This window comes from Sus scrofa, chromosome 6 (genome assembly GCF_054392235.1).
Source record: "Sus scrofa isolate SSC_HxYL_T2T_F1_AM1 chromosome 6, Sscrofa_HxYL_maternal_Yorkshire_Landrace_v2.0, whole genome shotgun sequence".
In the NCBI taxonomy this organism is placed as follows: Eukaryota; Metazoa; Chordata; class Mammalia; order Artiodactyla; family Suidae; genus Sus; species Sus scrofa.
Window position 1 is genome coordinate 153,387,533 of NC_139388.1, and position 17,988 is coordinate 153,405,520.

The window sequence follows — 17,988 nt, forward strand, 5'->3', positions numbered from 1 at the left end:
TCAGTCTCTAAATAGTCTCCCTAGTTTGAGGTCTCCATACACAACATACGATACGTTACAGACTTAAACTATACTTTGATCATATCATCCCCATATAAAGACCTACAGTAATTTTTTAGTTTCACAATAATGTTAACAATGTTATTTACCAAAGTAAAACTATGTCCCTGGCATATGCTAACGGGTTATATATGTTTACATGATTTAAATATTTTTAAAACACACTAAATATAATTATTCCCAATTTATAGATAAGGAAACTAAAACTCAGAAAGGCTGCTAACTTACCAAAGGGCACACAGTTTTCAAGGGACAAACTAAAATTTAAATAGAGGTCTGCCTCTATTCGAAGGTCTTAATCAGCACCTTAAAACTGTGCTTGGCATAAAGTAGCCATTCAATAAATATTTGTTGAATAAATGGATGAATAAATAAAATACTATGCTACACTAGCACGGTATATTGTTAACCTTTTTTTTTTTTTTTTTGTCTTTTTTGTCTTTTTTGTCTTTTCAGGGCCACACCCGCAGCATATGGAGGTTCCCAGGCTAGGGGTCCAATCAGAGCTATAGCTGCTGGCCTACGACAGAGCCACAGCAATGTCAGATCCCAGCCATGTCTGCGACCTACACCACAGCTCACAGCAATGCGGGATCCTTAACCCACAGAGTGAGGCCTGGGATTGAACCCGCAACCTCATCGTTCCTAGTCAGATTCGTTTCCACTGCACCATGATGGGAACTCCTAATCTTTATTTTTCAATTCAAGGACCATTATACTAAAAAAAGGAGCTCACATATGTTACCTTTTTAATGAATATTTGTTGAGCTGAACTAAATTAAAGGAACTATATTGGTATGGGCCCAGGTAATAAGAGCATAACACAGAGAAAAAGTTTTATTATGGCTTTAATATAACCCATGTTAATATTTATTTATATCTTTATACTGGCTGAAATTATGTTTATTTACACTTCTGAATCAGGTAAACAACAATGATTTAACTAAGTTGATTTTATTAGCATTTAATTTAGCTGGGAAATACAAAACGCTCCCATTGGTAGAATACAGTATTGTTGGAACAGCAAATGCTGTGTGTGAACATGCTGGACATGCACACCAAATTGCTTAGGGTGTACAGATTTCTAAGCAGTCTGAACAAAATTCCTTGGAGGTAATGTTTTAAAATTTTAATATAGAACAAATGTCACTGTCTAGCAATTTAAAGATATAAGGGACTTCAGAGTTCAATAACAAATACAGAGTTGTTATTTGAAACAAAAATGTAGCTCTTGAGAACAATCAGTTCAGTTTTCTAACAGCAGTTATAGTATGTGGTCATAACCATTTTTCCCCCTTTTACTCAGGTCTCTAGGTACACATTTTTAATGTATCCTAGCACTTTCCAGTTAATGTTTTATATTTCTGGAGCTATTATTTTCTGTTGAAAGAAAACTAGTAAAGGTTGAGTCTAGAAAGGGAAAACAAAGAAAGAAGATCAATATTAACACTCTACAAATACTGACTTAGCAAAGCGACTGTGTTGTCCTTCTCTCAAAGGAACTGATGCTGAATGAATGATTTACTTATAAGAAACATCCATGAAAATATTTGCTAAACACAACGAAAAACTGCTTGGCAAAGTCCATAACTGCATAATCTAGTCATCAAGTTCAAAAACTGAAAAGGGAGTTCCCGTCGTGGCGCAGTGGTTAACGAATCCGACTAGGAACCATGAGGTGGCGGGTTCGATCCCTGCCCTTGCTCAGTGGGTTAACGATCCGGCGTTGCCGTGAGCTGTGGTGTAGGTTGCAGACGCGGCTCGGATCCCGTGTTGCTGTGGCCCTGGCGTAGGCCGGTGGCTACAGCTCCGATTCAACCCCTAGCCTGGGAACCTCCATATGCCGCGGGAGCGGCCCAAGAAATAGCAACAATAACAACAACAACAACAACAACAAAAAGACAATAGACAAAAGACAAAAAAAAAAAAAAAAAAAAAAAAAAAAAAAAAAAAAAAGAATTCAACTCCAATAATTTAAAAAAAAAAAAAAAAAAAAAAAAAAAAAAAAAAAAAAAAAAAAAAAACTGAAAAGTCATTTTCAAACCAAAGACCTTGTAATAATATTCTTATTCATTTTTGCTTTAAATGTATTAGAACTGGCTTAGAGAAAACCTGACGTATTAGAACTGGCTGCGATCCACAGAAAACCAGATGTTTACTTCACAAACTTTACTTGTTCTCTGTAAACACCAAACAGTTATTAATAAACAAGATCAAATTTGCTTTCAGAAAAAGAAATGTCTATTCATTTAAAATACTATACCTTTATTGAGTTTGGCTCAGTTAACTTTGAGTTTTGATTACTATTAGCACCCATGGTAATTGTGAAGGAAACAGATGTTTTGAACTTTCTAGTTGTTGCCAGTAGAGAGCTCCTGGTGTCACCTGTAACAAGTCAAAACTATTTAGTCTCATATTATGAAAAGGTGTCAACAGGAAGCCTGTTCTAAACAGTGTAGTATAAAAGGACCATGTATTAATTTCACTCTCTTTGTTCTTCCAGTGAAATAGAGTCAAAAGTTTTATATTTATCAGGATTTAATGGTTACTAATTTATGGTCTACTAAGATTCTTTATTTCAATATGTCATCTTTTAGCCTGAAATTTTAGTTTTAATAAAATATAATGAGCACAGCCAAGTCAAGCTCCATAATAAAATTTTACTTCAATAGATTTTTATAGCTAAGTGAGTCTAGAAACGGAGCTAACAAAAGTTGGATTCTCATTTGTTTTATCACTGATTAAGCTAAGATGGAAGGAAAAATCTGAATATGATTGCTAATGCCTTTTTTTCTTTTTGTTCTTGAAGTATGCTTGGTTTACAATGTTGTGTTAGTTTCAGTTGTACAGCAAAGTGATTCAACTATAGATATAAATGTGTTTGTGTGTGTATTCTCTTTTTCAGATTCTTTCACCTTATAGATTAGTACAAGATATTGAGTACAGTTCCATGTGCTATACAATAGGTCCTTCCTGGTTATCCATTTTATATTTAGTAGTGTGTTAAGTTAATCCCAAACTCCTAATTTATCCCTCCCCCCCTTTACCTGATCCTTAATTCTTGAACAAAGAAGAAAAAGCAAATACCTTTATTTGAGAATGATTCTTGATCAGTTTTTCTTATGATTCTAGGTGATGGTTTTGGTACTGGCGATGGGCCCCTTTCAGGGGACCCTTCAATGTGGCTTCCAAACTGTTGACGCCTCAGTTTACTGTCAACCTCCAATTTTTCTAGTGCAGTTTTGAGACATTGTTCATTGGTTGTCATATATAATTTACAAAACTATAGGAAACAAAAAGTATTTCAATGGGTAAAACATTCAATCATACATTTGGGAGGAGAAAGAAAATTCACATTAGTAAGCAAGGGATAGACTGATAGAATATATTTCCTATTGAACAGGGCTACTCGTTTTATTTTCTTGACCACCCTCAAGTGACCTAGTGAAATGCAGCCATGATTTAAGGAGGAGACCATACTCTGAGTGAAAATAAAATGTTACACAAAGAGAGGTGATTTATTATTATTTTTTCACAAGACGTGTAGACTTGCATTTGTTCTAAATAATTTTTATGATTCCTCCACTCCAGAAAAGGCATGTTTCTAATGAGAGTGTGTGTGTGTGTGTGTGTGTGTGTGTGTGTGTGTGCATGTATATGTGTATGCACATGTATTTAAACTTGGTTATGTTATTTTTAATGTAATAATCAGATTACAATTGTGGGAATGGAGAGATTAAATTTCAAGTATAATTAGTACACAATATATAAATACGTCACAATGTCAATAGTAAAAAGATGTGCCCCTTTATAAAAATTCTTCTCCTATACAGTAAGCAAATTTACATCAGTATGAGCTTATTTATGTACCTTAATGTAGTCAAATTTGCCATCAGCATTTACATCAGCCAAATTTATTATGGCATTTACTTCTTCTCGAGTCATCTTCTCACCTCTCTGAAAAAACAAGATTTATTTTAAAGGGACATAATTATTATTTTGTTATGCATGAAAGTGGAAATTAATTTTAATCTTTTCTACAAGTTTGAATATATGGTTTCATTAAAAATTCCAGAATGAGTATTACATCAAGTGAGAATGAAACTGTTACATGAAATAAAATTTCACAATTTTATTAAATTTTGTAAAAGTGTACTGAATTTCAAGTTTACTGAATATCAGTAATAACTACTATAAAATTTAGAATAATAATACTTTCTCATGTTGTACCAAGAAAGAGAATTTTTTCCGAATATTATTTATACTTTAGTTCTCTTTTGCTTATCACATATGAACCTATCACTGATTTACAAAGACTGCTGGGCAGGAAAGAACTGCAGAGGAACACAAGAGGATTACAACATGGGTTCAATTTTATACTTATCTTTTATTTATAAAGCACCTTTCATCCAGAAGGATCCTTAAGTACTTTACAAACAACATATATGTGATTGATTTCACCTGCCAGTAAAATAGCTATTTTTGATGTGGACTTCAGTAGCCGATGCTAGATTCCAAGTTGTTTTACAAAATATGCATATTACAAAACTGTTTCACAGCTCTTACCTTTGTTAAAAGTTTATAAAGATCAGTGTGTAAAATACAGCCATCATCATTTACATCTAATTGCTTAAATGATTTTAGCAATTCTGCTTTTGAAGTAGGTTTTTCCTTTCTTAAAATTATACAAAAATCATCAAAATTGAGTTTGGCAGTTTGAGGAGTCCAATACTTATTAATGGTCTTTTGGGATGGATTTCTTCCTGCATGCTGAAGAGCTGCCCAATAAAACAAATATTTGTTACAGTAACATTTGGAATTGATATTTAAGTGTATTTTTTCTTTAAATTGTTACATATTACATTATATAAAAGTACACACATACCATTATATTAACTTTGGTATTGATAATCTAATGACATCAATGAATGCTTGGCTTTCAAAAATGAAAACATACATATATGTTATAAGCTAAATATTCTCAATATATTAATGACAAGATTAAATAGATTTTTTCCTGTTCTAACAGTTGGTTCTCAACTTACATAGTTTAATTAACTGACAATATGTAATTTATCTCATAACAGTGCCTAGAAAAAAAAAAGATTAAAAACAACCATTCACTTGTTTTGAAGACATGAGAATAACCACAAAAAGCATAAATTATTACTTTTTATGGTTAAACAAATATCTTAATAAAATGAGAAATATTGAGAACATTACTGTCAACAAATCATGATATCTAAAATGTTCATCATTGCCAGCTTTTAAGAGTTTCAAGAATAGGAGTTCCTGTTGTGGCTCAGCGGAAATGAATCTGACTAGCACAATGATGATGCAGGTTTGATCCCTGGCCTCGCTCAGTGGGTTAAGGATCAGGTGTTGCTGTGAGCTGTGGTGTAGGTCGCAGATCCAGCTCGGAGCTGGCATTGCTATGGCTATGGTGTAGGCCAGTGGCTGCAGCTCTGATTTGACCCATAGCCTGGTAACCTCCACATGCTGCAGGTGCAGCCCTAAAAAGACCAAAAAAAAAAAAAAAAAGTGTTTCAAAAACATTAATCATGTCCCAAATGTCAACTATATTGCAGTTGGCGGTCCTACTAAAAATCAAGAATATCAACAAACTTTGAGAGAAGTCTATTATAGAGATGCAATGGTCAAATTACTTTCCATTTTTAATCAGTACATTTAAAAATAGTTATTCATAAGACATTCCTTTTTTAAAAGCCACACCCTTATAACTATAAAAGGCAAAGAATTACAATGTGAGAAAGGCTTTGTATATTTGCGTATCATATCACACTAAAATATAACGGTTTTAAACAGTTGTAGATATTTTGTACTGTTGAGTAGAAGTGATTTGGTAATTTGCAAATAGACTAATCTCTGCATATTAAGACTTAACACTATCAAAAATGATCCAATAATAAGTTTCCTAAGCACCACAAAGGGAATTAATAGAATTTTTAAAGGTGTTAACTGTCCTGAATTGGGCTGCAAACGTCTATTATAAAACTTTATGTTGGGCGTTCCCATCATGGCTCAGTGGTTAACAAATGTGACTAGGAACCATAAAGTTGCAGGTTCCATCCCTGGCCTCGCTCAGTGGGTTAAGGATCCGGCATTGCCATGAGCTGTGGTATAGGTCACAGACACAGCTCGGATCCCGCATTGCTGTGGCTCTGGCGTAGGCTGGCAGCTTCAGCTCCAATTAGACCCCTAGCCTGGGAACCTCCATATGCCACAGCTGTGGCCCTAGAAAACAAACAAACAAGCAAAAAAAAAACCACAAAAAAACCCCTGAAACTTTATGTTAGATACTTCCAACTATCAGAGGTGAGATTTCACAGGAGCTATGCATTACCAATGGATAGTCTAGCTATTCTACAGTTTAATGTAATAAAGAATAGTATATATCTATATTATATATATACATACACACACACACACACATATATATCAATTTAACTAAAGAAATATCCTCAAAGAATGGGATTAAGATGGTGGAGTAAAAGGACTGGAGCTTACCTTCTCTCATAAAAGCAACAAAATTACAACAAATTGCTGAACAACCTTCAAAAAAACAAGACCGGAAACTATTAAAAAAGATATCCTACTCCAGAAGACAAAGAGGAGGCCACATCGAGACAGCAGGAGGGGCAATTATGCAATATAAACAACCCCATACCTGCCAGGTGGATGGCCCACAGACTGGAAAGTAACTATATAGAAGAGGCTCACCCAGAGGAGTGAGAGTTCCGAGCCCCATGTCAGGTTCCCATGCCTGGGGATCTGGCATTGGGAGGAAGAGCCCCCGGAGCATTTGGCATTGAGAACCAGTGGGACTTGTGCACAGGAGCTCCATGGGACTGGGGGAAACAGACTCCACTTTTGAAAGGTGCACATGGGCTTTTTCATGTGCATTGGGTACCAGGGCAAAGCAGAGACTCCATCAGAATCAGGGTGAGACCTGCCTGAAGTTCTTGGAGGATCTGCTGGGAAAACAGGGGTGACTGTGGTTCATTGTAGGTGAAGGACACTGGAGGCAAAAGTCTTGGGAATAATCAATAGCATTAACACCTCTAGAGGTGGCAATTTTGGGAAAATCTGGCCCCACCCATCAGGCCAAAGAACAAACTGGGGTGAGAACACAGCCCCACCAATCAGCAAACAGTCTGCCTAAAGACCACCCAGGCACCACCCACCAGCTGCCTCTAATCACACCCAGAGACAAAGCCTCACCCACCAGAGGGATAAGAATCACCTCCACCTACCAGTGGGCAGACACCAGTCCCCATCAGGACGCCTGCAGCAAGCCTCCAGACCAACCTCAGCTACAAGGGGGGCAGATGTCAGAAGCAAGAGAGGCTGCAACCCTACTGTCTGCAAAAAGGAGACCACATCAAAAATCTATACAAAATGAAAAGGCAGAAAATGATGACTCGGATAAACGACTCAGATAAATGAAAAAGAGCTAAGTAATCTGAAGATTACCAACCTCCATGAAAAAGACTTTAGACTAATGATAGTAAAGATGATTCAAGATCTTAGGAGTAAACTGGAAGCAAAGATAGATAAGTTACAGGAAACATGGAGCAAAGTAATAGAAGATTTAAAGATTAAGCAAGCAGAGATGCAAAATACAATAACTGAAATAAAAAATTCACTAGAAGGACCCAACTGGAGAATACAGGAGGCAGAAGAACAAATAAGTGAGGTAGAGTACAGACTAGTGGAAATTACTGACATAGAAGAAAAGAGAGAAAAAAGGTTGAAAAGAAATAAAGACAGTCTAGGAGGACTCTGGGACAATGTTAAAGCACCACCATCCATATGATGGGGTGCCCAAAGGAGAAGACAGAGAGAAAGGGCCAGAGAAAATACCTAAAGAGATAATAGCCAAAAAGAAATCACTCACTCAAATCCAAGAAGCACAAGGAGGAACACCCCGAGACACATATTAATCAAACTGACCAAAATTACAGACAAAAAGGAAATATTGAAAGCAGTTAGGGAAAAGAAACAAATAACATAAAAGGGAACGCCAAGGTTATCAGCTGATTTTTCAGCAGAAACTCTATAAGCCGGAAGGGAGTGGCATGATATACTGAAAGTGATGACAGGAAAAAACCTCCAACTAAGATTACTCTACCCAGCAAGGCTCTTATTCAGATTTGAAGGAAAAATCAAAAGCTTTAGAGACAAGCAAAATTAAAAGAATTCAGCACCACTAAACCAGATTTACAACAAATACTAAAGGAACTTCTCTAGGTGGAAAAGAAAAGGCCACAACTAGAATCAAAAATATTACAAATGGCAAGGCTCACCAGTAAGGAGATACATATAGTAAGGGTAGGAAATCATCCACACACAAATATGCTACCAAAACTAGAAATCATGAGAAGAGGAGGGTACAAATGCAAGATAGTGGAGATGCACTTGCAATTAAGAGACCAACAACTTAAAACAATCTTGTGTATATATAGACTCCTATATCAAAACCAACCTCATGGTGACTGCAAACCAAAAAGCTACAATAGATACAAACACAAATATGAAAAAGCAATCCAAATACAACACTAAAGATAGTCATCAAACCACAAAGAAGTGAAGAAAAAAGATGAACAAAAACAAATCCAAAACAATAAAATGGCAATAAGAACATACATATCAATAATAACCTTAAATGTAAATGGACTAAATGCCCCAACCAAAAGACACAGACTGGTTGAATGGATACAAAAACAAGACCCATTTATATGCTGTCTTCAAGACACCCACTTCAGGGAGTTCCTGTCGTGGCGCAGTGGTTAACGAATCCGACTAGGAACCATGAGGTTGCGGGTTCGGTCCCTGCCCTTGCTCAGTGGGTTAACGGTCCGGCGTTGCCGTGAGCTGTGGTGTAGGTTGCAGACACGGCTTGGATCCTGCGTTGCTGTGGCTCTGGCGTAGGCCGGTGGCTACAGCTCCGATTCAACCCCTAGCCCGGGAACCTCCATATGCCGCGGGAGCGGCCCAAGAAATAGCAACAACAACGACAAAAAGACAAAAGACAAAAAAAAAAAAAAAAAAGACACCCACTTCAGTTCTAGGGACACATATAAATTGAAAGTGAGAGGATGGAAGAAAATATTCCATGCAAAAGGAAATCGAAAGAAAGCTGGAGTAGCCATACCCATAGCAGACAAATAGACCTTAAAATAAAGAATACTGTAAGAGACAAAGAAGGACATTACATAATGACCAAAGGATAAATTCAAGAAGAAGCTATAACAATTGTAAACATATACACACAACATAGGATCAACTCAATATATAAGGCAACTGCTAATAACCTTAAAAGGAGAAATTGACAATAACACAATAATAGCGGGGGACTTTAACACCCCATTTACAGCAATGGACAGATCATCAGACAGAAAATCAACAAGGAACACAGGCCTTAAATGGTGCATTAAACCAGATGGACTGAATAGATATTTATAGAACACTCCATCCAAAAGCAGCAGGATACACATTCTTCTCAAGTGCATATGGACCATTCTCCAGAATAGGTCACATTCTGGGCCACAAATCAAGCCTCCGTAAGTTTAAGAAAAGTGAAGTCATACCAGCATCTTTTCTGACCACAACATTATACAACTGGAAATAAACAACAAGAAAAAACTGCAAAAAAACACCAACATGTGGAAACTAAACAACATGCTATCCAACAAATAGATCATTGAAGAAATCAAAGAGGAAATTAAAAAATATCTAGAAGCAAATGATAACAAAGACAAAACAATTCAAAACCTATGGAATGCAGCAAAAGCAGTTCTAAGAGGGAATTTTATAGCAATACAAGCCTACCTCAGGAAACAAGAAAAATCTCAAATAAACAACCTAACTTCATACCTAAAGCAACTAGAGAAAGAAGAACAAACAAATCCCAAAGTTAGCAGGAGGATAGAAACCATAAAGACCAGAGCATAAATAAATTAAATAGAAATGAAGGAAACAATAGAAAAGATCAATGAAACTAAAAGCTGGTTCTTTGAAAAGATCAACAAAATAGATCAGACTCCTCAAGAAAAAAAGAGAGAGACCTGAAATCAATAAAATTAAAAATGAAGAAGGATCATAAGAGACTACTACAAGCAACTATATGCCAATAAAACAGACAACCTAGAAGAAATTGACAGATTCTTAGAAAAGAACAATCTTCCAAGACCAAACCAAGATGAAATCAAAAAGATGAATAGACCACTCACAAGTACTGAAATTGAAACTGTGATTTAAAAACTTCTGACAAACAACAGGCCGTTTCTATTAAAAATTTAGGGAAGAGTTAATGCCTACACTTCTGAAATTATTTCAAAAAATTACAGAGGAAGAAATGCTCCCAAACTCATTCTATGAGGCCAACATCACCCTGATACCAAAACCAGACAAAAATACCACAAAAAAAGAAATTTACAGGCCAATATCACTGATGAACATAGATGCAAAAATCCTCAACAAAATACTAGCAAACTGAATCCAGCAATACATTAAAAGGATTGTACACCATGATCAACTGGGATTTATCTCAGAGATGCAAGGATTTTTCAATACCCACAAATCAATCAGTGTGATACACTACATTAACAAACTGAAGAATAAAAACTATATGATTCCCTCAATAGGCAGAAAAAGCTTTTGACAAAATCCAACACCCATTTCTGATAAAAAACCCTCCAAAAGTGGGCATAGAGGGAACCGATCTCAACATAAAAAAGGCCATATATGACAAACCCACAGCTAACATCATTCTCAATGGTGAAAAGCTGAAAGAATTCCCACTGAGATCAGGAACAAGACAAGGATGTCCACTCTCACCACTACTATTCAACATACTTTTGGAAGTCCTAGCCACAGCAATCAGAGGAGAAAAAGAAATAAAAGGAATACAAATTGGAAAGGAAGAAATAAAACTACCACTATTTGCAGATAGCATGATACTATACCTAGAAAATCCTGAAGATGCTACCAGAAAACTGTTAGAGCTCATCAAAGAATTTGACAAAGTCACAGGATACAAAATTAATACACAGAAATTGACTGCATTTCTATATACTAACAATAAAAGATCAGAAAGAGAAATTAGGGAAACAATCCCATTTACCATCACGTCCAAAAGAATAAAATACCTAGGAGTAAACCTACCTAAAGAGACAAAAGGACTGAACTCTGAAAACTATTTGACACTGATGAAAGAAATCAAAGATGACACAAATAGATGGAAAGACATACCATGCTCTTAGATTGGAAGAATCAATATTATTAAAATGACTATACTACCAAAGGCAATCTACAGATTCAATGCAATCCCCAACAAATTACCAGTGGTACTTTTCACAGAACTAGAACAAAATATTTTAAAGTTTGTTTGGAAGCACAGAAGATCCAAAATAGTCAAAGCCATCCTGAGAAAGAAAAATGGAGCTGGAGGAATCAGGCTCCCTGACCTTAGGTAATATTACAAAGCTACAGTCATCAAAACCATATGGTACTGGCACAGAAACAAATATAGATCAGTGGAACAGGATAGAAAGTCCGGAATTAAACCCAAACACCAATGGTCAACTAATCTATGACAAAGGAGGAAAGAATATACAATGTAGAAAAGACAGTCCTTTTAGTAAGTGGTGCTGGGAAAACTGGACAGCTACATGTAAAAGAATGAAATTAGAATGCTCCCCAACACCATACACAAAAATAAACTCAAAATGGATTAAAGACCTAAATATAACACCAGATACTATAAAACCCTGAGAGGAAAACATAGGCTGAACACTCTCTGACATAAACCACAGCAATATCTTCTCAGATCCACCTCCTAGAGTAATGACAATAAAAACAAAAATAAACAAATGGGACCTAATTAAATTTAAAAGGTTTTGCACAGCAAAGGAAACTGTAAACAAAATGAAAAGACAACCCATAGAATGGAAGAAAATATTTGCAAATGAAGCAACTGACAAGGGATTAATCTCCAAAATATATAAACACCTCCTGAAGTTCAATACCAAAAAAAATAAACAACCTCATCAAAAAATGGACAGACGATCTAAACAGTTTCCCAAAGAAGACAGACAGAGGGCCTAAAAACACATTAAACACCACTAATTCAACACCACTAATTATTTGAGAAATGCGAATTAAAACTACTATGAGGTATCACCTTACACAAACCAGAAAGGCCATCATCAAAATGTCTACAAACAATAAATGCTGGAGAGAGTGTGGAGAAAAGGGAACCCTCCCACCCTATTGGTGGGAATGTAAACTAGTGTAACCACTATGAAAATAGTATGGAGATTCCTGAAAATAGAATTACCATTTGATCCAGCCATCCTACTCCTGGGCATCTATTAAAAAAAAACCATGACTAGAAAAGATACATGTACTCCAGTGTTCACCTCAGCAATATATACAATAAGCCAAGACATGGAAGCAATCTAAATGTCCATCAACAGAGGAGTGGATAAAGAATAATATGTGGTACATATACACAATGGAATATTACCCAGCCATAAAAAGGACTGAAATAATGGCATTTGCAGCAATGTAGGTGGGCCTAGAAATTATCATGCTAAGTGAAGTTAGTTAGTAGGACAGTGAGACACAAATGTCACATGCTATCACTTATATGTGGAATCTAAAAAAGGGACAGAATGAATTTCTTTGTAGAACAGAAACTGACTCACAGACTTTGAAAAACATGGTTACCAAAGGAGACAGGTTTGGGATGGAAATGTAAAATTAGGTTCTGATGATGGTTGTACAACTATAAATGTAACAAAATTTTCATTGAATTAAAAACAAACAAATAAATAAATAAATATAAAACAGCAACAACACAACAATAAAATACAAACTGTTAGAAAGGAAGGAAGGAAGAAAAGATCCTCAAGGAAATAGAAACCAGATCCAGGTAATAAAATATGGACATTTGTGAACCCATTATATTGAACATTCTTTATGCACAAGAATAATACGGGGTCATTTTTTATTTTCAAAGATACAAGCTTCTTGGTTCCTAAAAAGTTTATAATCTAAATATGAAGTCCACACTTGAAGTGTAAAATTGCTACATAGTCAAAATTAACAGTTAATAACACATTAGAAGTTCATGGACCAATATGAGTATTCCCATTCTTCAGATCATGCCAGTGCATTGTACCTAGACAACTTAAAACTCTGGCACAGAAACAAGCTCATCAACTAGAAGTGACTCTCAGAGTCAACAAAAGTTGCAGATATAGCAACTGCCACATTCCATCCACACAGACAGCCTTTGTGGAAATTTGTAACAGTGGAGACAACGTAATTTTTAAATTTCCACAGGTGTATTTTGGATGTAGACAAAAGTCCTAATTACCATGCTGCCTAGGAAAAAAAAGATAAGTATTCGGCCTAGTGTATAAGTGGACAATTCCTCAATTCATCTATCAAAGAGAATCACCAAAAAAGGGGCATGTGTTTTAGGATTCCATTGCCAGTTTTTTTTTAAATCTAGATTACATGGGAGTTCCCATTGTGGCTGAGTGATAACGAACCCAACTAGTAACCATGAGGATGCAAGTTCAATCCCTGGCCTCGCTCAGTGTACTAAGGATCTGGGGTTGCCCTGAGCTGTAGTTTAGGTTACAGATGCAGCTTGGATCTGGCATTGCTGTGGCTGTGGCATAGGCCTGCAGCTGCAGCTCTGATTTGACCCCTAGTCTGAGAACTTCCATATGCCATGGGTTCGGCCCTAAAAAGCAAAAAAAGAAAAGACAAAGAAAAGAAAAGAAAAGAAAAGAAAAGAAAGAAGAAAGAAAAAGAAAATCTTGATTATCTGAAAGCATTACATATCATTACAATTTTGTAGAATATTTTCACCATACAACCCAAAGTCAGAGAGATAAACAGTGCATTAGCACCCTGCCAGATAATTCTATAAGACTGATAGCACATTAGTAATACATACTCATTAATTTACAAACTAAATGCCATGGTAACAGAAAGCATGTTTAACTTTTAAACTTAATAGATTTCAGCCTATTTTCAAAAGAACAATAAAAAAACTAAAATTATAGTTTTTAATAAAATATAAATTTTAGTCTTTTCAATTTTTATATTTCCCAAAATGGATTTCCTCAAATAGAGATCTTATTGTGTATAAATCCAAGACACTGCTGCAAAAATATATCAGATTTTTTATTTAAGGAAACTGCTTCTGAAGTTGGCAAAATAACTCAAGTTTCTCTACTTTTTTTTTTTTTTTTTCATCTTTTTGCCTTTTCTAGGGCTGCTCACGTGGCATGTGGAGGTTCCCAGGCTAAGGGTTGAATCAGAGCTATAGCCGCCGGCCTTCGCCAGAGCTACAGCAACGCGGGATCCAAGCCTCGTCTGTGACCACGGCAACGCCAGATCCTTAACCCACTGAGCAAGGCCAGGGATCGAACCCGCAACCTCATGGTTCCTAGTCAGATTCGTTAACCACTGCGCCACGACAGGAAGTCCAAGTTTCTCTACTCTTAAAGTTATCAGCCTTGATGAAACTGACATGAGTATAGTGTTATCTGGCATCGTTGTCTACCATTGTCTCAAGTATACAAGTCATTTTATACACCCAGGAAGGACCACATTCATTGGTTTAGAGGATATCTGCAACTAGAAGAATTTAAGAAGACAAACTCTCAACACACCCCCAAAAGCAGGACAAAACCCAGAACCCTTTAACTCTCTTTTAAAATTTCACTTATTTCCTAATACTGCTCTTTTACATTCAACCCATTTTTAAAGTGTCCTTTACATTTTCCCCAGTGTAGGTCAAATTCAAAATCATGATTCAGCTGCTAAAAGTGTTTTAATTCCGTTATCATATATCTTAAAGTACCAAGATAAGAATTTCTAAAATATTTTAAGCAAGTAATTGATGAAACCTCAAAATTACTCATCTGGTCTGTAAAAACATTGAAAGTTTTTTTTTTTTTCTTTCCTTTTTTTTTTTTTTTGGTCTTTTTGTCTCTTTCTAGGGCTGCACCTGCAGCATATGGAGGTGCCCAGGCCAGGGGGTCTAATCAGAGTTGTAGCTGCCGGCCTACTCCAGGGCCACAGCAACGCAGGTTCCGAGTCGCCTCTGCGACCCACACCACAGCAACAGCAGATCCTTAACTCCCTTAGCAAGGCCAGGGATGGAACCTACAACCTCATAGTTCCTAGTCGGATTCGTTAACCACTGAGCCATGACCGAAACTCCAAAAGTTTTATTTATAAACTCCTGGACTGTGTAGCTATATAAAACAGCACAATAGCATAATTTAGTTCTAAGCTTCACTAAGAAATTGGAATAATTTAAAGTGTAATTCTAATTCCAGTCTTTCTGATCTATTAACTTTCAACAAGACAAAGATACCAAAATTAAAAATAAATTACCTAGGTAAAGTTGATCTTTAGAAATAATGTTATCTAAGCTGCTTTTGAAGACAGTTAAGTAGGCAGCTCTACAATTCATATAAAATAACTCCTCTTCGGTTAGTGGAAATTTCTTTGATCGGGAGCTCTCTGAAAGCGTTGACTTCTGACTGGAGAAGGCTGCATCATTTCCTGGACTGATGGCCATTCTATTAGAAAATAACTTAAAATTTTGTTTTAGTCAGTGTTCATCTTAAAATGCGAATGTCACTTTGCCTTTCAAATGAGGGGAAAATCAAGACTTTTAAGATTTATATATGTGGAAAAAAGGTACACATTATAATATGCATATGGTTATACTGTCATATGTTAAACTAGAATAAGTCTTTGGCAGTTGATTTCTAAATGTATATATAAGCACCAAAACAGCAAAGCCAAAACAATGATGTGACAAATACAACAGTCATAGGGCAAAGGAAAAGCACACATCTATTCTCTCAAAATTAGACAGTCCGTAGAGACTCTTCATAGGCTTGTCATAAGGATTAAGTAAATTGATACATGTGAAGCATACAGAACAGTTCTTGGCACATACTAAGTGCTAAATAAATTGTAGGTAATGAAATTCCACCATAAGCAGAAGTTGAACATAATGTGATTAGCAGCTGGCATCCATCTCCACAAGAGGATCAACCAAGTCATTTCACTAATACCTCACCAATGCAGCCCCACATTTTAAAAGGCTGAATTTCAAAAATCCCATTTATAGCAATATCCAATAATAATGTTAATAATAGTAGTAATTTGGAGGAGTTCTATAACACCTCTAATCATAGGAGCTTAAAGAACTGTCTTACATCTAGGAGTTCCCATGGTGGCTCAGTGGATGAAGAACCCAACTAGAGTCTATGAGGATTCCAGTTCAATCCTTGGCCTCACTCAGTGGGTTAAGGATCTGACACTTCCATGAGCTGTGTGGTGTAGGTCAAAGAATGGCTCGGATCCCAAGTTGCTGTGGCATAGATGCAGCTCTGATTGGACCCCCAGTCTGGGAACTTCCATGTGCCTCGGATGCAGCCCTAAAAAGGAAAACAACAACAACAACAAAAAACTGTCTTACATCTTGAATTACAGTGGCCAGTTATTTCTGCTCGTTTTACAGATAAGGAAATTGAGAGACACAGATGTCACCCACCTAAGTAAATAGCAAAAGGCAGTAAATTTCGATAACAATTCTTTATTAATATGAATGAAGGTTTCTTGTACAATAGTTACCACGAGGCACTAAATTGTGCTGGTGGCCTAACAGCTTCCAACATTATTTTATCCAGCTTTGACTTCTAAAAATACATTCAATCTAATAAATTGAATATTTCAAGTTCAACAATAAGACGACACAGGTAGGGTCCCCTTCAGGACTCATTGGATTCTTACTCAGGAGGCCTAAATCACTTGCACCTTCTTGAATTATATAGGTCTTTTACACTTGGGAAAGAAAGATAATAATCGCTTATCATGGATGAAGTACCCTATTTATAATACACAGACCGCCTGCCTGACACCTTCATCTTACACCAGATTTAGAAGGACCCCATAGGGATGTGGTGTCACAGTCTGGTTACTGCAAATTGGTATCACTATAATTAAGCATCAGTTTTAAACACATATGCGTGCACGCTTCTCCTCGTAAATGTAAAAGAAAACTGTTCCAAAAAGAAGGGAAAATAAACGTTCATCTTGCAGCCAGCAATTTTAAAATATATTTTTTTAAGATCGTCCTCGAGTGCTCTTTCCAAATAAGGGAACTCCCTCACGTGTAAATCCCACGGCAGATATGTTCCAGAATTCTTTTTTTTTTTCCCCCTCCTCTCTGTAAGAGAGACTAAACTGAAGCTTAAATAAATATATAATTGCACCCCTCGGGCTTGGAAACCTCCTGCATTTAAAACTCCAGCCTGAGACCAAGACAGGGGCCTAGAGAGTATACTGCCGCAAACGGCTCCATAAATAACCAGTCACACAATAGCAAGAAAAATAAACTGTTAACAAGCGCCTAAGGCTTCTAAAGGGCCGAGAGAAAACAGAGAGCCATCCAGTCTCCGTCTCTACACAGTGAAATACGTTCACAACCCATCTCGGGCAACATCGCTCTATTTTTATATTCCTCTGGGCATAAAACTGCACTTATATGTATATTTTAAGAACAGACATGGAGCAAGCCTAAGTATTACAGAGAAGTAAAAGAAACAGGTGGAGAAAAGGAAGCCGAACGGTGAGGGGCGGAGCAGGCGAAGGGGCAGAGACAGCGAACTGCTGGCTACCTAATTGCGGGTCACAAACGAGGAAACGCAGCCACTTCTCACCAACTCCGCGATCATCTCACCGCAGCAAAAAGGTTCTCTGCTGTCCTTTAATTACCATGGCAACTGCGCCTCTCTGCCACCGGAAACAAGATCCGGGGCACCTCCCAAAACAGTCCGGCTAGAAATCAAGGGACCGTTA

General features: G+C 36.6%; 1 protein-coding gene across 13 annotated transcripts in view; it reads right to left on the reverse strand.

Annotated features, from left to right (window-relative positions):
* Positions 1-17,907, reverse strand: part of EFCAB7 (EF-hand calcium binding domain 7) — an 84,574-nt gene extending 66,667 nt beyond the window's left edge. For 4 of the 13 annotated variants that reach the window (XR_014808084.1, XR_014808086.1, XM_084964838.1 and 1 more), the window contains exons 1-6: positions 17,808-17,907; positions 15,508-15,709; positions 4,627-4,838; positions 3,931-4,017; positions 3,148-3,343; positions 2,324-2,445 (exon numbers count right to left, since the gene is read on the reverse strand). Coding sequence is in view for 8 of the 13 variants with exons in the window: in XM_084964838.1 (XP_084820964.1) it covers positions 2,324-2,445; positions 3,148-3,343; positions 3,931-4,017; positions 4,627-4,838; positions 15,508-15,694 (804 nt within the window). In the remaining 5 variants the exon portion in view is untranslated. The remainder of the gene's footprint in view (positions 1-2,323; positions 2,446-3,147; positions 3,344-3,930; positions 4,018-4,626; positions 4,839-15,507; positions 15,710-17,807) is intronic. The other 9 variants (XR_014808083.1, XM_084964837.1, XM_013988883.3 and 6 more) reach the window with 4 other exon arrangements.
* Between the last annotated feature and the right edge of the window lie 81 nt (positions 17,908-17,988).